A 22,529-nucleotide genomic window follows, 5' to 3' on the forward strand; every position below is an offset into this window, starting at 1 on the left:
ATATACATGTACCACCTTATTGATTACATTAATTTTGGATCTAGAAATAAATAAGTAATAATAAAACTTGTCATATATATTTAAGATAACATATTTACAAATTTAATGAATACAATGTAAATATTTGAGTGAATAAGTGTAAAATGGTATGTCAGTTGTAATTCAACTTAAAAGGATATACAGTATATATACATACATGCATGTATATTTATAAAATTGCATGGATCTGAAAATAAAATGTACAGTTTTATTGCAAACACTCAGGGGAATACTTATATTATCATCAAAAAGCTGCAGTACAATTGTACAATATTTCAGGATGGGGAGATACATTACATAGTTATAATTATAATTTCCATCAGAGGGAAAATTTATAAAATATCTATAGGTTGAAATAAATATTCATATTAGTATAGATATAGCCGGAGATGTCTTTGGGGTTGGGGGGGGGGGGGGTATACATATTATATAACGATAAGAAAGTATTTTGGGAAGATACTTGTAATATCGAAATGTGATATTATTATTTGTGTAATATCAGCAAGGGGGATACGTATCTAATGGTCATAAAATGTATCTAGGGGGAAATTTAAGTGTCATATCTAGGGGGATACGTATCTAATGGTCATAAAATGTATCTAGGGGGAAATTTAAGTGTCATATCTAGGGGGATACGTATCTAATGGTCATAAAATGTATCTAGGGGGAAATTTGAGTGTCATATCTAGGGGGATAGTATTTGATTGTCATAAAAAAGTATCTAGAGGGAATTTAAGTGTCATATCTAGGGGGGATACGTATTTGATGGTCATAAAAAAGTATCTAGGGGGGAATTTAAGTGTCATATCTAGTGGGGATACGTATTTAATGGTCATAAAAAAAGTATCTAGGAAGAATTTAAGTGTCATATCAAGGGGGGATACATATTTGATTGTCATCGAAAAGTATCTAGAGGGAGATCGATTAGTCTTATATCTAGGTGGAGGGATAAATATTTGATGGCAATCGAAAAAATATCTAGGGGAAATAAGTATGATATCTAGGGGAAATACATATTTGATGGCCGTAGAAAAAGTATCTTGGGGGAGATTAGTGTAATATCTAGGGGGGATACATATTTGATGGCCATCGAAAAAGTATCTAGAGGGAGATTAGTCTAATATCTAGGGGAGATACATATTTCATGGCAATAGAAAACGTTTCTAGGGGGAGATTAGTCTTATATCTAGGGGGATACATATTTGATGGCCATATAAAAATATCTAAGGGAAGATTAGTGTAATATCTAGGGGGATACATATTTGATGGCCATCGAAAAAGTATCTTGGGGGAAATAAGTATGATATCTAGGGGGGATACATATTTGATGGCCGTAGAAAAAATATCTTGGGGGAGATTAGTGTAATATCTAGGGGGGATACATATTTGATGGCCATCGAAAAAGTATCTAGAGGGAGATTAGTCTAATATCTAGGGGAGATACATATTTCATGGCAATAGAAAACGTTTCTAGGGGGAGATTAGTCTTATATCTAGGGGGATACATATTTGATAGCCATATAAAGATATCTAAGGGAAGATTAGTGTAATATCTAGGGGGATACATATTTGATGGCCATCGAAAAAGTATCTTGGGGGGAAATAAGAATGATATCTAGGGGGGATACATATTTGATGGCCATCGAAAAAGTATGATGCGTTATGTTGATTTCATTGCAGCAGTTCTATTTAAATGTATAATAAGAAGAAAGATTTACAAAAACTTAAAAACGTGTAAGTGACAACATCAACAAAACTCAAAGTATGTGCAATGTCTAGACGTATTGGTAGTTAAATCGACGGAAATTTAGTCGATCATTGTCAACGATTTATAGTTGAAGTCTAGATGAGACGAACGTTATAAAATGGTCCCTTTCAGAAACTTCGGTTCATCGAGGTTTTACTGTAAATAAATCTTTTAAACATCAGGTTAATTGTGTTGAATTTATATTAAAAACGGGAAGGTGGACTAATCATGATATATAAAAGATCCCGGATCTGTTTTGCCGAGCTTTGTTCATAAACTTCAAAATTTTATTTGAAATTTAAATCCTTATTCTCACCGTGTTTCTTAGAGGATCGGGTAACAACTCATATGATATCATGCTCTGATGTCTTTCAAAATTGACCAATCAAATTACAACTTCAATTTTCTTAACGACTATTAACCGGTTTGCAGGACCTGTCAGATTATTTTTTACCGTCGACGGAAAAAAAGCGGGGGTTTGGGTTTTAGTTTGTTATCCTTGTCAGGTACATTTAGGTGGCGGATGAGGATCGTATTTCGGTATTTCCCTCCGATATCACGAGTTTCCTTTTAAATTACATTTCTGTATAAAAACACTTCCTTTTTCGTATAGGCATAATGTGACAATGGAATTAATTATACGTCTGCGTAACCATCCAGGATTAACTTATAAACTCATTGCAAAGGTAAACACGTGCGGTAAGGTCATGGGTCATGGTCTGTAATTTCAGCTAACGTGCCTTTTACGTATATCCTGCTAAACTAATTTAATCTGTCACAATGCATGCTATAAATACAATGTAATCCAATTAAAAAAAATGTGGTCCTTTCTTTTCCAGAACGTTCTTCCTAAATTCACTGGAACGGAACGAACGTGACAGACAGGTATGCAAGGTATCCCGGATATATACTATATATAAAAGTCGGAGATGCATTTCATGTGTGTTTAATAGAGAAGCTTCTGAATGTTTGTACAAATACAGCTTCATTAAGAATGTCTTCTGAATGTGTGTATGAATACAGCTGCATTAAGAATGTCTTCTGAATGTGTGCATGAATACAGATGCATTAAGAATATCTTTTGAATGTGTGCACAAATAAACTTGTATAAAGAAGATAATACGTATTTTGACAAAGACTCACTGCAAGGTAAGTAATTTTATTAAAACTTTATTTTACTGATCATAATTATGTACATTATATTGGTTAATTTAAAGCAGCCCTAAGATTCTAGAAATATCAACAATATCACCTGTCGGCTCAGACGTAATATAACCTGTAACATGTTTCGTAATTGTGTCTTTGACCAGATACTTGTAAGTATGTGAATGAAACTGTAGAATACTATCTATTCACTTAAATCCACTACACTACCATCAATAGGCTTTTATATTGTTGCCTTCAGTGCCTTGCCTGAAAGCGTAATAAATAGATGCACTATTAAGTTACGTTTTCGCAATGAAATCCTTGCGTCTAGCCAAGATAGAGATATAAAATGTGATAAATAGAATATAACTTGTTTCTTGATGTATAATAATTCTATTTCATCAAGTGGGGAGGAAAGTTAAATACGTCACCCCACACGAAGATATATCATACTGTTATTCATCAAGAAACAGACATTTTTTTTCTCTATGTTAAATATTTATATTAAATTGTAATACATTTTTTTTCGATAATCGATTAGATTGTTATTCCTAATGCTTAATTATAGTGTTTAAGTTTTTTTATATTATCTTATTCAGATCGCGACATAATAGGGGAAAAAATGGCGGCTATGGACATTTTCCTTATTGTTGTTATTTATGGATTCCATTGTGTAAATGGTAAGTAAAATGTCAAAATTTCATTGTCAAGGTCATTTGCTTATAGAGCAATGGATAGACATTCATTATTATGAATTATTAAAGAAAAACTGTTGTATTTTGCTTGATTTACCATTCGTTTATTAATGATATTTAGGCTTCAGAACCATACGGTATTTTGTTATGTTGTTTTATATCAATTTTTTTTATAAATATTTATGAATGAATGAGTTCTAAAAAATGTACAAAGTGACTCTGTTAAAATAAAAAGGGTTTATGCAAGTTTGAATGTAAAATTATGATAAATAAATACAGACATTAGTTTGAGAGCCCTTTTGTGAAGGAATTCTGTATTGTTTATTACATGAAATATTAAATAAAATGTTTATTTTTTTTGAAATTATAATAAAAAAATGCAGCATTAAACTGGTATTAACCTTCAGGTGTTACATGGAACCTTACACTGTTCATTGGGTACGATACAGATGTTAACTCTGCATATGACTTTAATATTTAAAGTGGCATCAATCTTGGAAAGGATTTTCGGATTGACGAAACACGTATCATTACACTGACAATCCTAAACGGGTCATTATGTAATTGGCCTTATTTTTTAATGTTACAGCTGCTTATTGGATCGTCACAATATACGTAGGAGAAATTTGTCTAAGTAACTCACTGAATACATTTTACCTCGATATCAACGGAACGCGGAATGACATGACTGGATTCAATTTAGGAGCGGATTACCACATCGCCGAAAGAAGACAATTCGACATATATTCGGATTTCGGAGAAATAATTAGTATTCGGATATTTCAGCACAATAATGATGGGCTGTTTCTTGACAAGGTAAAGATATGTTTTTTAAAATGTGAATTCAATTATATGTTGCTATAGGGAATATCCATCATAATTTGATAACAGCGCCTTCAATGATGTATTTATCAATGTCGTTACTTTGTCACTCTGTTTTTTTGTCAATGTACGTGACATTCCATTAACACACAATATAAATATATATATAAAATATATCACAAAATGTCAGGGATAACTCAAAGGTATTTATCAAAGACATGCCACTCTGAGTTTGTTCTGTGCAGGTGTAAAATGGAACGCACGCTTGAAGTAACACGTACCTTACATAAAGGATCATACATTAGTGGCTATGTGATAAAATGAATCTTACTCTCGTGGCTATGTGATATGGAATTTATCAACGAGTTCAATAATTTGATATGCCTTAAGGCGATAGCTTCTCAAAGCTACAAATGAAATTTTATTAAATGGATTCAGAGAGATTTTTGTTACGTTCTTTTGTAAGTCTTTATTCATGCATCTACAGTGCATTTGTTATAATTAGTTCGACAAACAACTCTTAAAACAAGTGAAATATACAAAATTATTTCTTAAATGTGAATTTATGCACAAACCTAAGGATAAAGCTATCTTTAGTTTCTCATAACGTAGTCCACAGTTAACGAAACAACCGGTTCGACCGTTTGTTAAAGTCATTATTTCAAGTTTAAATCTTGATGGACCTGCAGCTTTTGATAGAGGCCTGTGTGGTCTTTGTCAACGCTCGTCTGAAAACAATATAAAATCACCAGGTCCGTCTTTAATTAATAAACGAACAACTAGGTCCAACCAGTCAAACCGCATAACCGAAAACGGCCCTGTACTACGAAATTCAATGTTATTCATCAAATATTATTTTAGTTTGATAACAAGCATCCACTTCATACAACATTTCAAACTACAGTTCTGATTGTGTTTGAGATTTAATATTTGCACTTTAGTTAAATTAAAAGCATGCACGTTTTTCCACCATAAAATAAGATGTTTTAAGATAGAATACCAAATATATATCAAATATGTCTCTGTCTCATCCCACAATATGGGCCTATATTATACGTGTTAGAAATCTGTATTATGACTCATATTAAACTTTTGTGATTATAGTGTTGTTAACAGCTTCTTCATGTATAACAGAAACACGATACGTTGAAATCACTGCGGTTTGTACCTTTGATGACCCGGATGTAAACGTTTGTGACGTCACGACATCTTTTTTCTGAAACCCCTTTTAATTGTTTCAAAACAATTAACAAGGTTAAGATGTCTTCAAACTGATATATTTTAACCCCATTTATCAGTTAAACACATTTGTTTTGCTTCCTCTTATTTGATGCAAATTACTTGAATTAAACGTGTTGGCCGTTCTGGAATAGATGTATTAGATATTTGAGTTCTGGCGCGCAGAATGGCACAGCATGACGTAACATCCGTGAAAGGATTGAAAAACCCCAATTCATTGAAATACTAGTGATACAACATGCTATAGTCTTGATTCAATACTGCATTAGCATGTTTTCTAATCAGGTCGTAATGTCGGATGGGAAACGGCAGTACAGTTTTGCCTGTGGCTGTTGGATCCAAAACGACTTCTTGTCAGCCTCAAGCCAACCTAGCTGGACCTTGACCACAACAGGTAGGCAAGTTTTATAACTTTTACATAAAACATTTTTTTCATTTGAAGTCACAGTAAACAACAGTATTATTTAAATAGATACCCTAAAACCTCGATAATAATCCCGCGACCTATATTCTTTTTGGTAGGAAATCCCAGGCTCATTTTCAGGACCGGCCTATTTTAAAGTTCGTCTTCTTTTCAAAATCATTTTTCCTGTTAACCATGATAAGTTTGCTTACTCCAGCAGATTACTGTAAACCAACTTTCTTTCGCGCTATAAAATTTCGCGATTCCAGTTTCAAAACAAGTTTGCGGGGAATAATTTTCGCGGAATGAAAATTTTAGTTATTATTTATTCGCGGAGATAAAACTTCCCAAATTCATTTGGATCGCGAAATCCGCGAAAGTAAATCGCACACGAAAGAAAATTGGTTAACGGTATTTTAGAAATCGTACGTCAGTTTTAAAATTAAAACAAACAATAATAAAGTACATCAGTATATTTAATTTGATAAACAGGAACGTTCAGCCATCACGATTTTATCTATACATTAACAGACATTTGACAATTTCATATTTTCACAGTTCAGACGATACAGATGTCTTGATTTTAGATAACTTCCCTTCAAGAAATCCAAGGCTTACTTCAAGTGCGGCCTATGTTCGATTCAGGCTTATTATCGATATTTTAGGGCATTTGTGAATAGAGAAGAACATCACAATGCAATTTAAGAGTCCAGACGTTACTTGTGTAGTTATACTGTTAGTTGTTTAATTTTTTAAGAAGATTTTCTTTATTTTCGAATCTCTTCACTTTCCCCCATTGTTATTCGCGGAATTTTGATTGACCAAAACTATTCTGTATTTGCATATTACAGAGGTGTCAATTGTTGCGGATAAGTATTGATTGTTTAATTGTAAAATTTTGTGATTGAGACCACATTATCATACTTTTTTAGAGAAAACTTCGGACGTATGTTTTGCTCACAAAACAAAGACGTCACAATCGATACCTATTCTAAAAGGAGATAACTCTGTACTATGCAAAGACGGAATAGCGAAATCAACTTTCTTCCGGCTCCGACAAACATACTACACAACAGGCATAACAAGCAAATTCGTGGAATTTCAATCCCCCGCTTTCAGGACATATTATAGCTACACATTATTGAGGTTATGTTTAACCTTGGTTGAAACATGAAAAAATAAACTGAAGTCTTATTCGGAAGTAAGATGTTTGATCGAACTTGGCTAAGCCCTTAAAGCTGACAATGCAAGTTAAAATTATTAAAATGATGTATTTTTTAAAAATAAGTATACTCGTTGTTCAAGAATCGTTTATGAGACATTCCCCGGTTGAGAACAGCCATTTTTGTTTTACATTCCGACGACTCACCGACCCCTATATAAAGCGCGTGAATCGACACACGTGCGCTCATTCATGTACCCATACACCTAGCTAGCAGTCCACAGTATATATCACCTACAAATAGGTAAACAAAACCCTCACCTGTAAAACTATATGGGACTTTTTTTAGCAAGAAAACATGTCAACTCCTCTAAGATGTCATTTAGATGTTTCTCAAAATAAATTCCAACGCAAGTGAATAGAAACCCAAACAATAATCCGTCCAAATATCTCCACGTATATCATCGTACTCGATGCACTCAACTGACCATGTACACGTGACTACGTACCTGACCCGAACGAGCGACAACTATCAAGGACACACACGTGTCGATGTACATGTACGTTTAAAACTTGGTGTATATTGAAGTGTTTTATTAGTTCGTATTGGACATATGTTGGGATATAGCTGACAACACATTCATCTATTACATCAATGAAATATTGTCAGGTGAGTGCAATTTGACAATGTTATTTGCAATATCGGGGCATGTGTATCTGAGACAAAACATGTTTAGAATGACACACGTGTGTCAAGTGTCCCGTGCTTTATATAGGGGGTTGGCCAGTGAAGGTTACTAAGCAGAACAAAAGAAAAATGGCTGCCACTTCCTTAGATACCACACTGTCATAACTAGGGAATGTCTCAGAAACAATTTTAAAAAAATATTTCGTTAATATATATTTTTTTTAATTTCAAATGCATGTTTTTAACTTGCATTGTCAGCTTTAAGTCATTAAACTTTGTTACCAAGTTTTAACAGTATTAGTTTTAACATTGGTTAGTTATTACACAGAAACTGCAGAAAAAAATGACATTTGTAGTAAATTAAAGGGTCATAACTCTGACAAATAACATCCGCTGAAAGAGTTGATCGAACCTGGCCAGGCACTTCAGGCATTCAGCTTTGTTACCAAGTTTGAAGAAAATCGGTTAATATTTATTATAGTTATTGTACGGAAGTGGTAGAAACTGACTTTTTTATTTAAGCAAATGGGCATAACTCTGCTAAATAAGGCCCGTTGAAATTCGTGATCGAACTTGGCTGAGTCTTTCAGGCATTTAACCTTGTTACTAAGTTTGTGGAAATTGGTTTACATTTCTTACACTTATTGCACGGAAATGACAGAAAAGGACGTTTTTAGTGATTCAAAGGACCATACCTCCGCTAAATACGGTCCACCGACAGTCGGGATCGAACTTGGCCGAGCCCTTAAGGCATAAAACCTTGTCACAAAGTTTATAGAAAATTGGTTTACATTTGTTACAGTTATTGCACGGAAACAAAGTGTTACAGACAGACGGACAGACAGACAGACAGACGGACAAACCAAAATTAATATCCCCCGTTTCGGAGAAAGCGGGGGATAAAAAACGAAAAACAACTTTTCCATCCTCTTTCAGACTGCCAATGGAATGATACGTCTGTTAACTGTTCTGACGTTAGAGGGCGTTACTGCAAGAAGAGGGAGTGTGACAGGTGTGACAGACATTTGCGTCTCGATGGCACGTCCTGCTTCACAGGTAAAATAATATAAATAGTGACAAACATGTTAGAGGCATTTTAAAGATTTCTGTAATTAATGCATTGACATATACAATCGTAATGGAGACTATATTTTATTTCAATATTATCTAAGTATAAATGGCAACAAAATTTTCAAGAAAATGCTTTAATGAGTGCAATGAAATTTGCAATGGTAATTATTTTATATATTATACTTCTTATATATTATGATATTGTTTTATTATAAATGTTGATGAACGACACTTAAGAGATAAATGCATTGAAATGTTCCATCGTAAAAAATACATATTTCAAATTGTCTTAGTTTAAACAGTGACCAGAATGTTCAAGAACATTTTCTGTAATAAATGCATTGAAATGTTTTATCTTATTTGTTTATTACACTTTTAAACTTTTATTTGAACTTTTTTTATATTATCTATCATTTCTCTACTTGTTTTTCTAAATATATGTAATTGTCTTTTTCAACTTATACACAAATATTTCAAAAAATACAATACACTAAATAATCATAGACAGCCATAAAGCATATATTGTTAAGTCTGAATTTATCTACATACATAATATAATTGTATAGGTTACGTTTTAAGGCGTTTATGTGAAACGTTTGGATATCCGTGATGTGATGTGATTCATTTGTTGACTGTGTGTCGTTCGTCTATTTATATTCACTATGTTTCCTTTCGTTGTGTGTTCTCTATCGTTTGCTGTTGATCTGTGCAAATGTATGAATGCGAAATTGACTATCCTATTTGTAAATAAGGTAAGCATTAGATATTTAATTGCTTCATAATTGCAGAATGGCTCACGTAATAACTTGATGGATTGAAATTAGAACATAGCTGTGTGCGTTCGTTTTGTTACGTGTTCTATATTGTGCGCTGTTTATCAGTGTGAATGTGTGAATGCGATTGAATACCTCCAACATTTCACATCGACCTACAGAAGTTAAAGATCAATACTCTATTGCTTCTGCTGTTTATATTTGTAACAGGGAAGTATCAGGTTTGTATATTGTGTAATTGGTTTAATAAGCGTTTGACGTTATTTATCTTTTTTAATTTATAATTATTTAAGGGTTATACTGGAACGCTTATAGTTATTTTTCATTGAAAATATTTCTCTGAAGTCTGCATGAACATGATAGATATAATTGTTTTTTATTTTCATTAAACCAAAGATTTGTGAAGACAATTACTGTAACTTTCAATAGTTTAGTAAATACAGTGCTTATTTCTGTCAATATGGACTGCCACAATATGGATGTTTTTCTTTTAATAAACCTGTAACCCAAAATTACAACTTCAATTTACATCGACATTCATATTTGTCAAGAAACCAGATATCGGAGGAAGAGGACAGCTTAAGAACAGAATATACCAATTTAGGTTTCTAAATAGCAAGTAAGTGTAATTCTTAAGTGATAAAATGCCGTTATGTCTATATATAAATGTTAACATATTTTATCCAATAATTATAAGTCTCTCAACGGGAACATCGTGTGCTAAACTTAATAGTTTAGGTTATTTCTCGCATTGGTCAACTCCTAAATCTGTTAACATTTTGACATTTTCTTTTAAATATTATTGCATTTGCTGTGTAATTTGTTGGTGCTAATTCAAAATGTTAAATAACAGAATATTGGTGCGCTATTTAGGCACTATATTTTATGGCGGAAAGATATTATGACACAGTGCATGTTGCTAAAGTTCTCTAAATGAAAGCGAGAAATAGAATTTACCGTAAATGAATATGAAAAAGTCAAGTTTGTCACCTGTTTTATGTCAATAATAACATTTAAGAACAAAAAACACTTTTCAGCGCAATTGTTATATATTTTTATTAATTTATTTAATTGTTCACAGAGCTGTTTTGAGGTGTTTGTGAACAAAGCATTTAAGAATTTTTGCAACAACAGCTAAATAATAGTACACCGTTGTAATGTAAGTATAAACATATTTTAGTGTCATCGTTTACATCATTAAAACCATCCTCGTTTAAAGTCTCAAATGAGTGAAATACACCATGTTAAATTTTGTTACACATTTAATACATGATTCTGTGTATTCCAATTGTTATTTGATGATATTTGTATTTAAGATCACGGAAGTGATTCACATCAAGGAACTAAAATGATTCATCAAAATTAAATATTAAACCTAGTAAAGGCTATTTCTTTGTTGGGTAGCTATTTCTAAGAAGGACGGGAAAAAGCGAAAACAAAATTAAATGTAATCTTGCTGACTTCATTTTAAATTGATGAATTATAAAAAGTTATTTCAGTGTAATTATTTCTTTTTTATTGATTTATTAAGCGTAAAACTTGGCTGCCTGATAATTCCATTCATATCAAATATATACTCTGGCATTGCATATCGATATTTAGATAATTGAAATGTCAAATTTTGTTTCGCAAAATGTAATACAATAAATTATAAAAGACACTGTAGTTGCTATTGCAATGCAGTTGTTAAGTTACTTATATTGTTTCCAAGTTCAATCTATGTTCAAAATCAAATAAAAATGTCATGACAATTGCATTCCTCTTTTACAGACTGATTTTGGATGCCCAGTCCAATTCCCAGTTCCGCATCTGTGCCTTCCGCTTGTTCCGGTGCTTACTGAGTTCAATACTTCGGCGCGTTCGATCTTCTGGGACTAGAGATATGGTGTAAGGGGAGATAACCTGTCGACTGCGAGTTGGACACTCTGAGCTACTCCATTTGTCAAGTTTCTTTTGAAGCCTACTGCTGGTGAAGTCTCGTAGTGTCTCATCAGTGATCTCGATCAGGATGTCAGTGACATTTTTGTTATAGACCATGAGAATCTGAAAAAAAACAGTATGTAAAATAAGAACAATGAGTTATAGAGATGTTCTTTGGGGTACTTGTGTATACATTTTTTCATGGGAACATGAGCCATTAGCATAAATCAAGATACAAATAAATATCCAAAACGATAGATAAGTTACAATTTACTTCTGAATTAAAAAAATACATCGTTCTGTATTAAAGGTCGTTTAACTAATACACTATTTTTTCAGATATTGTCTTAATGACGTATACTCACCTGACACTGTATTACTATTTTATCTTATTAGTCTATGTGTTGGGAAAGCAGAATTGCAGAATAAATAATCAAGATATTGTAATTCAACTTGATTTTTTCATTGTGATTAGATATGAATAACAACGAAAAGTCGTACCTTTAACACTTGTTCCAGCGCCGACAAGTCATCCTTTGTTTCAATATAAACCCGGATATGACCTTTGACCCTATACGCCATTTCCTGTTCAAGCATATCGAGTACTGGGGAAGGGTTATCAACCGGACCATAAATCATCTCTTCAATATTTTTGTCAGCAAATGGACGGTATTTCTCATTAACCGTCGAAACTGAAAAAAAACCCACAAAATTGTAAAACATTTTTTTTAATCTGTGTTATCTTGGAACTTGAAATCAATAAATCCGTTCGATGCAATAGTTTGAAGAAAAGTACAAATAATGTTTTTTTTTTATTAAAAAATAAAAACATGTTTGCAGCAATCGAAAAAGTAAGTAATTTAATAAGCGAATTGTTAAGTAAAATAAAAGCAGAATTCAACAAGTACATAAGAACATTGACCACGTAAATGGCCCGTCCAACCATGTCAAACTCGTTAAATAAATTGACATGCCACTCGCCTAAAGACTCGTGTCATATGAAATTATTGAACTCGATAGATACATTTAATATCACATATAGCCACTCATGTAAGGTCCTCTATATAATAATTGCATTAGGTCTTTACAAGATTATAGAAAGATTAAAAGTGCCAAAGCCAAGGACGATGATTGATCAGTCTACAAATTTAGTTACATCAGTCGACCATTCATAAAACCTTTTTATTTAAATAATCTCTTCAATCAAGTCCTCTAATAAGACAATTATGCGCAATGTATATATACAATGTCTTATATACACTGCCTACAACGCAAATAATGAGACGCTAATGTTACATCATATCAAATATTCATTTTAATCTAATGGAAATAAATTACATACTAAAGTTTGAGAAAAGAGGAAGATTTTCGACACAAACGCTGTCGTCATGGCAAGCCAAGGAGTGAATCTTCGAATCCTGATTTTCTGTATTGAAGAATGCCGCATTATCCGTCATGTTTGGGAAAGGGGAGGCGGTGGCATCTACGATCATCTTTAGAAGACCATAACACGCCCGTAACTTCTTCTTCCATATATCACCTATGAGAAAGAAAAATGAGATACTTTTAAATCCTATTATTAAAGGGTAGTCATAGTCCTGCTGCGTCGCAAGTGCAAAAAGTTTCAAACAAACATCAAGACTCGACAAGATAATACTAAACAATTCTTTTTGATATAAAGTAAAACACATATAAGTCCTACGTTAATAGTGACACCGAGGGGAGTTAAGATATATACCTATACAGGAGTATTCATTTGACAGTCGGGGCCCTGTTTTTGTCAATGTTGCAAAATACAAGAAGGTTCAATAGACAATGACGTTTTTTGACTTAACATGACCATTCGATGTTCATTTACATGGAAGATAAAATCAACGCATTACTTAACATTACACTAGTTTGATTTCTGATTATTATGATACCTTTGCCGATACATCCTCCACAATTGTTGACAAAACAGTCCTCCGTCTGTCTATCCAATTTCGGTTTGGAAAGTACCTGAGCACCGGCCCAAAGATGAGAGGAGAGACTCGAAGAGAGAGTTTTCCTGTGTGATTTCGTATCCTCACAGAAGTTTTTGTAGTACCCCGCCGGCTTGCAATCACTGGGAAAAAGGATATAAAAAACTTTAATTGCAAATATTGTAATATATTAAACGTCTTATACTGATAAGATCAAAAATGCTTGCGTTTCTTTATGAGAAATATTTAATAATAGTAGCACTGACTGCATATTCATATAGTTAAGGAAACAATTATTTGTTTTTAATTCTTTCAATGGTGCTTGCATATTTTACAACGTACATCTTGTAATTTTGTGATTTTTTAATTACAGTGCTACATGTTTATCAATATTGTATATAACAAAAACTCAATAATCATAAAAGCCTACCTGTCGCCATATTTGATGTAGAATGCGTCATTTCCTAACGGATGATCTGCGCATTTTGTTCCAGTTTTCTTGCTTTGCACAAGGACCCCTCCTAAAATATGGGGTTTGTATCAAAACGTCTATCACTAATGTCAATGTTACAATCATATTATGTTATAAGCAGAATCGTATTGAAGCAAATCATGTCATTGCCAAAAACTTTCTATATATTTGTTATTCATAAAAAAAACCAAACTGTTAGCAATGCATGACCGACAGGACATGTCTTCATATGGATTACAATAGCAACAAGATACATTACTTTATACCAACTGAAATAGTCATCATTTAACATTATTTAACGTTACAGTATATATTTGTATCTTTGTTGCGAAAATCTACCAATTCCTTGACGGTTTTGTATAATTGATCCTTGTCCACGTTCCAGAAATTAACAAAATACATTATTTTATACCGACTCAAATAGTCATCATTTGATATTGTTAAATGTTACGGTAGATATGTGTACCTTTCTTGTGAACATCTACCAATTCCTTTACGGTTTTGTATAATTTATCATTGTCCACGTTCCAGAAATTAACAGAAACATCCGCCTTCTTTTCCCTCACGTCGACGTAAATAAACCTCGCGTGACAACCAATACTCAGCGACATCTGTTTTAGACTGAGAGCGGGGACACACCTCCTGATAAGTGATGACGCAATTTCTGTGAGGTCAAAGGTTGTGACGCCATCTACTGGTTTTATACCGGCGATCTGCACGGCCTGTCCCCTAGTATAATAAATTCTTTCTTCTTCATGTCTCTCCTCAATGTTTTCATCATTCATAGAAGACGTTTTGTAGCTTGCTAAAATTAGGAGTTTTCCCTCTAAATCACTTGTGACCTCTTCAATGCATTCTAGTAGACGAACGTCAATTCGGAAATAACGTTTTCCGAATGGTTTGAAATCTGATATCATGTAATTGTCTGACAATGGAAGTTTTTCATTGATTCCATCTATAACGCCTGGTATAGTCTCGGCAGATTCCGGTTTCACATAGATAGGTTTGTAGTCGTCCATTTCAGATGTTGACGGATTGACATGTAGCACACTGATACGGGGGTAGACCTCTAAAGTGGCCCAATAACCGGACTGATCCCGTACAAATACGTCAATACCGGAAGATCCGGCAAGAGAAATGTAGTCAAATCCGGCAGAGATCGCCATATTGGCTAGGGACTTCTGGGATATACCCGGACTTCCTAATTCCAATCGCAAAGCTCTGTGATGTAACAGATATATGTTTAATACTAAACTGGTCATTAACTACGTGCATTAACAACTTGTACATCGTGAAATTATTTAGATGATATCACGAAAACGTTGGATTGTAAAACAAATTGACAGTGACATATCTTTATAATGTAGTTCTATTAAAATTGCAATAAAATCTCCTATATTCGACAGATATACAGTCATGATTTTTACATAGAGACATCAAAACAAGATAAGAAAAAGTTGCATACATGTACTCTTATCAAAGCAATTTTTCAGTTACGTAAATCAGATTAAATAGAAATATATTATTTTAACAAATAGATACAGAGTGTAGTATTGTGTTTGTAGTGTAAACTAAAACATCTATCTTTGCCAATTGATGATATTATAATATAAAGAAAATAACTAAAAACGATAAGTTTTAGGTAAATTGTGTACCTGCCGACATTCCTATATATGACAATAGCGCCGTCATCTTGTTCTTTCGGTACCTTTACAGTCGCTACATTTTGTCATGAAACAAAATTGAAAACATAAATAGACAAAATATAAACATTGTCACAATCCGACTCTATTTCATTATTGGAAAGGTAGGTAGAATAGTTTAGTATGTGTACGGTACGACGGTACGACGGGTAAGTATGTGCGTTTACGCTATACGCGACTATACGGCTGGGTCGTTTGGGCTGCCGTAGTGAGTAATCCACCAGGCGTTATAATGGAGAACGTATCAAGCAAGGGCATGTAAATGCTGATGCCTGTATGTTCGCAGGAAGCGTGAATTACAGTCACGGTAAGTTTAATCTATCTTTCTTATCTTTCTGAGTGTGTATATAGTTGATGATTTTGAAAGTAATTGTTGAAAGAGGTCATTTTAAACGGGTATGAAATAGTTGTTATTGTGTTAACCGGGTACGCTTTAGCACGTGCGCGAGTACTGTTTACGTTAACAGTATAGGCATACTGGGGTATTTATATGGTTAGTTAATGCCTATATACGTGTTTATTTATGATATCAATTGTACTAATTGTGTAAATAGTAAGTTTAGGGATTATTATCGTATGTTGTAGCTTCACGTGCAAGGACTCGCTGTCCAGTACAGAAAAATACGGAAGCCGGGAGAGACCGGATTGGTCGGATATACACATATATCATAGATGCTGTACTTATTCGCTATGTAAGCGGCGTACCACGATTACCTGATTGTGGGAGGTAAAGAGGAGGACACGATGGAGTGTGTGCTCTGTTGTAGCCTTTACGGCTAGTACAACCTGAGAGTGGTTGTTATACTTAAATTGGGCCTCGTAACTGAAGCCGGCGACGTCGAGGACAACAGCTTCGACGGAGTTTATCAGACAGTTCCTGGTCTCAAGGAGACCGATATTACATCATCAGTATCAGGATTGAAGACATTGAACCCGGATGTGATATTTGTGATGCTACAAAGACTGTAGGGCTGTTAGGTTAATTTTAGTTGTATTTAAGTATATTCTAATGTAATAATAAAAGTGTGTAAGTTCGCTTGCTGAGTGTATCACAAGAGGATGAGTGTTTGGATGTGAGTGGGGTTTTATAAAATAGAGAAATAGTAAAAAGAATCTTGTAAAGTAACTGTATATCTTATTGTATATTGCTTGTATTAATAGTGTATAATAATAATTGTAAATATGTATTTCCTGAATTTGTTATTATTTGGGTTACCTGTGTGGCAATTGCTCGGCTAAGTTACAAACATAAACAAAAATAAGAAACGAAATAAATACAATAAATGTTAATAATTTTGGAATGCATTTAAACACTAAATGATTAGCAGCGAAAAAATAAACCAAAATTGATTAAACTCAAATCAAAAGAGAGATTATTTAACGTAAAATTCCTAGCAAAACTAGATTTTTAACCCAAGAAAAGAATAATTTTGAATCTGCAATGGCAAGATAACTACATGTTATCGACATTAATACCATTGAAGTTAAATATTGGAACATTTCAAACGGGAGTTGACAATTATTGTAAGAAATATAGTATATGAGTGGATATCCAGTTGTTTATATTCACAGGGAGGAATGCTTTTTCGCTGTATATATAAGTTTTCGTTAATTTCTGTTGCAATATCAGGTGCAAATAAACTGAAAGGAATAGCATAGCAGATGACGTGTAAGTCATATTGCTGTTAAAAATAACAATGGTTGAACACTTTTCAGTGGAAATTCTTATCAAAATAAAAATCATGAAATTGTCTCATCGGGGAAATAACATCTATACATCATTTTAAAAGTTAAAGCAGTAATATTAGATGAACTATTACATAAGTACTAAAGCCACGTTCCCATAAAACACATACTAATACAGTTTTTTTACAGTCATCAAAAGACCATAAGTGAAATGGCAGACTTTACATATACCATAAAGCAGTGTAGCTGTAGTGCGGAAACTAAGGAATCATCTTGGCCCAGTTGTTCAAAAAATTATTATGTAAATCACAGCTTAACGACAATTTTAGAATCAAGATAAAATAATTTCTGGTAAAGCAAATTTTATAAAAAAGAAAAGATTCTTAAGAACTTCATTCTTTACCTGCTTGCGGATTTTGGTAAAGATACAATCACAATGTTACAGTAAATGAGAAATGAAAATTTAATTAATCATGTATAAAAGCTGATCATGCTTTGAACAACCGGAACTCTATATTGCGGGGACCATATTAATAAATAGACGATCTTTTTCGCTATTCAATTTTTTAGCGTAAACATTTTTCTCTAAACTTGTGGTTTAAAGCAATAAACGTACGATTGATTTTACTGAGAATAACCAGCCGCCGAAGTCTAAGTGCCATCCTCGGGGTCATGGCCCGCGTGAGGCACCAGTCCCAGGGATCTTCCACATCCTCGTATGTCTGGCAATCTTTACATCGTCTCGTGTCTGTACCACAGGACGCGTCGGTAGGACCCTCGGGGTCAAAGTCCACGTCATTCAGGGGATATTGCATCATTCTGGTTACATACGAAAAAGACAAAAAATATAATGACTTGATAATGAAAATATATATTTGCATCTGATAGTCTCTTCTATTTACCTTCGACACCTTTGATGCAATGCAGCATAGTGCAGATACTCTTACAGGAAAGTTACGTTGTATACAAATGAATTATTGGTGTTGAGTAAAAGTAATACAGCTCTAACGTAAATTATAGAATCTCAATTATTTTATCTTTGTTTTCATTCTAAATCTTTCTGATTTTGTTTTGCATATCACTAAGAGATAAATTCGATAGGTAATGGGGCAAAAATCCAACGTTATCGCCACGTCACAATAGAAACATTGACGTTGCGTATTGATTTAGAAAAATATCCCCTGAAAAAGCCAATGGAATCATACATTAAAACGTGTTTTATTATAACTTATAAAGGTAACCCCCCAAAAAATTTAAGCATTGATGTCACTATTTTTTAATTTCATCGGGTTATGCAAAAAATTCACTCAGTTTGCAAACATTTATTTTCATACCCAAAGAAATTAAAAATAAACCCATAATGACATCAAGGCTAAGTAAATAATAGATTCCATACCTTTTCATTTGTGCGTTGTTGTCCACGGAAAAGGATTCGTCCACTGGACCTAAGATATCCATGGGGGCCACATCCTTTGGGTAGGTAGAATGGGTGTCAAAATGGGTTTGAGGTGTAGGCGTAGATTTTATTGCTTTGGGACGAAAAGGAAGAAGAAACTTCATGTACACAATGTGAATAAACATTTCAAATAAAAAAAAATCCCAAAAAAACCCAGTAAAAACTCAGAGAAGATATGGTAAACTCCAAAAGAAGTAGTTAAAGTGATTATGATTTAAACTTGAAAATTCTTTACTACTCCAAATTATGGCATTTATCGAAACGAAAAATTGATCATACCTAAATTCGTTAATTTGATAATAAATTGCTGCTTTTCAGCATCATAAAGTTCCTCTCGGGACGCCTCTCTTTTTTTTCTCCTTCTCCTTGCCGCGGGTTTCTTCAAACACGTGTTGATGATGTTTTGTTGGGTGTCAGACATCCTTTCATAGAATGTGAATCCGGCACACGAAGTTAGCTCTAGCAGACGGTGGGCAATGCCAGGACTTGTCTCCATCATTTTGCTGATACTTTGAGAAGTAGTTGGTGTGCTAACTCCTACTTTTGCAGCACGGCCTTCATAAAATAACGACCTGGGTCCATATTTACCATCAGGGTACTGAGATGTTGGTTCGCTCCAGCCTTCTTTCAGGATCAAATTACCTTAAAAGGTAATGTTATCACACATGCAATAAAACTGAATCACCGTACTGTCCATCTAATTATAGTTATCGGCGGCAAACTTCTACCACAACGACGATATGTTAAAGGTTATTGCAACGATGAACTAGCGCAATTGAATTCAAAGGCTATAGGAATTATAGATAGAAAATACAACTGGCATAATCTCATTTCAGCGCAGCATTGCTTGTGCGACAACCGCTTTAATAATCATGTCTTTAGCTCAATAAAAACATATTATTTCTAGCAGTATTTATAAGTTTCAATTCAGTGATAAAAATCTAGGCAGTTATGATGATAAGTAGATGCAGATAGCTTCACTCAAAACGCCGTTTTTCTTTGACCTAATATTTGCAATTACTGAATTTCTAATAACCTTTATAGATATATTATTCGTGTGCTTTAAACAACTTACGATTAGGCCATTCAGACTTAACAAATTTAGCCAATCGTGTAGTAGTGGCCGCCATTTGTGCCGTAAGAAGTCGGTTAGCACAAATCGAGCTGTCCGTTTCCTCACAACCTATACACGCCATTCCAGGCTGTCCACACCAGTCTGACTGTGAGTCCGTATCAGGGAAATCAATCAGCTTTCCAAACAGCTCTTTAAGACTGTGGTGGAAAAAAATTTGAACATATCAATATTCACATCGATGGGGAATTACTTTTTACGTTTGTCACCTCATCCGTAAATTCTTACGAACTTAAAAAAAATATACTTAAACTACATTATATACTAAATAATTTGTTTCAATAATTCTGCAGAAGACGTTCGAAGTCTTTGAACCTCATCATTTGAAACTATAGTTAAGAATAACATACGCTATTCAGCTATTTAATCAAATATGGCTGGAAAAGACCACCCAATGAATAGTGGGGAAACTGGGCATTGTAGCCAGTTGGTCTTTATACACAGGTTGAGTTGTGATGAAATTGGACATTTGAGACCACAAAAAATTTCATGTTAAGATATTTGTTTTTATACAGAGGTGGTATCTAAGACGGGTTATACTGTATTTATATATCAATTTTGTAATTTAACCTGTTAAAGTTACTGCTGTCCCTGTAGATCGGGTTCTCGGGATCCCCACATACTCCCTTCATTGTCAATTCACTAAACTCTTTTAAAACAGGATCTTTACAGTTTGCTCTGCATTTTTTGGCAATCTCCATTTTACATATCGAAGTGTTTGCTTTCTGTTCGTTTTCCAACAGTACGTCCCTAAAGAAAAACACATACACATACAAATCAAATACGGAACATATAAAAATTCTTCCAAGATAAACCCCCCCCCACAAAAAAAAAAAACCCCAACAACCAATATCAATTTTACATATCGATATATTGATATATATATACATATTTAATAAGTTCGACTATTTGTGTTGTAGTACGAACTATTATGATTAATATTGCTTAATGACAAATGAATTAGTTTTTTCCATATTTGAATGTAAAAAATAACAATTCTTTAATCATTAACAGACCATTTCTATACGGATTTGATAACAATTTCTATTACATCATATGCAAACAAATAGTTAAAAATTAGTTAAAACAAATAGTTAAAACATTAGTTCAATTGTGGTAACTTTGTGTTAAATAAAAAAAACAATTGTTTCTCGTAGTATTTATTAGTTTCAATCAGTTTACAATTCTATTTTCACTTTCAATTCAGTGACAAAGTCTAGGCAGTTATGATGATAAATAGATGCAGTAATCTTCATTCAAAAAACTGCTTTTCTTTAACCTACGATTTGCAATTACTGAATTTCATATAACCTTTCTTAATACATCATATGCAAACAAATAGAAAACAATCAATTTCAGTGGTTCAATTGTGTTAACATTTGTATTGTGAAGCCAGAATCAGTCATTGTATACCGGTACATGTAAACATTCCTAACAAGTATACCAGATTTCGATGTCGAAAGCCTCTACATCCAGTTTGTTTGTGTCGTGTTTCCATGAGCCGGTAACCTCGGACACACTATTGGTACAGTATGTTGTGTCAGCTATATCTGACTTGGTCTCCAAGTGTTGGTTCAATCTGAAATGAAATTAAAAGTAATATTAGATTACGATATCTGTACACCCACGTCAGGGTCTATTAGGTCTCATTGGCTGGTTGAGGCAAGGGGGTTCTTAAAAACAAAACCGAAAGCCAAACGTAAATACTTGTATGATGGTTATATTGTTAATATAACGGAGAAATGAGGATGTTTCAGTCCTATATATGATGGACAAAATGTAGCATAGTTTTTTAGAAACAAAGCATGCTTGATGATAAAGTGTCTTTTTTGTGTTTTTTAAAAGATACACAGAGACAATCATAGCCCTTACTGTATTTCATACGCAGCACCAAACTCCATTTTTATATCTCGGAGCGACCATCCGATAAAAGGCTTAAGGTGAATCTACAAGATATATCGTTTAATTATAGATTGGATGTACTTTCCGGCAGTATAACACAATTATGTGACCGCTAGGCCAAGAAAAAACAACAAAAATAAATAAGAAAAGCAATTCAAGACAAGAAGCCAATATTTGACGAATTAAGAAAATATGTAAGCCAAATATTGCAATGGAGCAAATGAAATATATCGAAATCCAAACACTGTAGTTCGTCATCATTCCATAAACATCAAGAGTAAGAGAATACACGTATAATATAGATTAGGGATCTTGAGAAAACTCATTTAGTAATAACTGGAACTTAATATGTAATATGTAAGCACAATGCTTTTATGAATATGGAAATAAACAAAGAAGAAGGAAATCACTATTGTTTCTACTGTAGCCATTAACCAAATACCTTATGTGTTACTATCGCCCAGAAGCTGAACATCTCATCAGTTTCTAACTCTGATGTTGTACCAACTGTT

The 22,529-nt window shown here is 33.5% G+C and overlaps 2 protein-coding genes across 2 annotated transcripts; one reads left to right on the top strand and one right to left on the bottom strand.

The window, feature by feature from the left end:
* Positions 1–2,713: 2,713 nt before the first annotated feature.
* On the top strand, positions 2,714–12,157 carry LOC138331114 (uncharacterized). Its single transcript, XM_069278574.1, has 8 exons — positions 2,714–2,935; positions 3,532–3,612; positions 4,217–4,443; positions 5,974–6,082; positions 8,878–8,997; positions 10,337–10,404; positions 10,867–10,944; positions 11,556–12,157. Exons 1-6 carry the CDS (start codon positions 2,872–2,874, stop codon positions 10,366–10,368), a joined length of 633 nt encoding a protein of 210 aa, XP_069134675.1. The 5' UTR covers positions 2,714–2,871; the 3' UTR covers positions 10,369–10,404; positions 10,867–10,944; positions 11,556–12,157.
* Positions 10,874–22,275, bottom strand: LOC138331213 (uncharacterized). The gene is made up of 16 exons (XM_069278697.1): positions 22,261–22,275; positions 21,988–22,061; positions 21,560–21,694; positions 20,686–20,865; positions 20,059–20,255; positions 19,263–19,625; positions 18,924–19,056; positions 18,144–18,346; positions 17,058–17,076; positions 16,556–16,718; positions 14,605–15,403; positions 14,097–14,187; positions 13,628–13,809; positions 13,048–13,245; positions 12,207–12,397; positions 10,874–11,828 (listed from the first exon to the last, which is right to left on the bottom strand). The coding sequence occupies exons 1-16, from the start codon at positions 22,273–22,275 to the stop codon at positions 11,550–11,552; spliced, it is 3,222 nt and encodes a 1,073-aa protein (XP_069134798.1). The 3' UTR covers positions 10,874–11,549.
* Between the last annotated feature and the right edge of the window lie 254 nt (positions 22,276–22,529).

This window comes from Argopecten irradians, chromosome 9 (assembly GCF_041381155.1).
Source record: "Argopecten irradians isolate NY chromosome 9, Ai_NY, whole genome shotgun sequence".
In the NCBI taxonomy this organism is placed as follows: Eukaryota; Metazoa; Mollusca; class Bivalvia; order Pectinida; family Pectinidae; genus Argopecten; species Argopecten irradians.

Coding starts and splice junctions, on each gene's coding strand:
- LOC138331114 (XM_069278574.1), top strand. CDS start 2,872: ATGTGTGCACAAATAAACTTGTATAAAGAAGATAATACGTATTTTGAC. Junction 2,936..3,531: donor TGACAAAGACTCACTGCAAG/GTAAGTAATTTT, acceptor TATCTTATTCAG/ATCGCGACATAATAGGGGAA. Junction 3,613..4,216: donor TGGATTCCATTGTGTAAATG/GTAAGTAAAATG, acceptor TTAATGTTACAG/CTGCTTATTGGATCGTCACA.
- LOC138331213 (XM_069278697.1), bottom strand. Junction 19,626..20,058: donor TAAGTCTGAATGGCCTAATC/GTAAGTTGTTTA, acceptor TTACCTTTTAAG/GTAATTTGATCCTGAAAGAA. Junction 13,246..13,627: donor TGGAGGATGTATCGGCAAAG/GTATCATAATAA, acceptor TCTTTCTCATAG/GTGATATATGGAAGAAGAAG.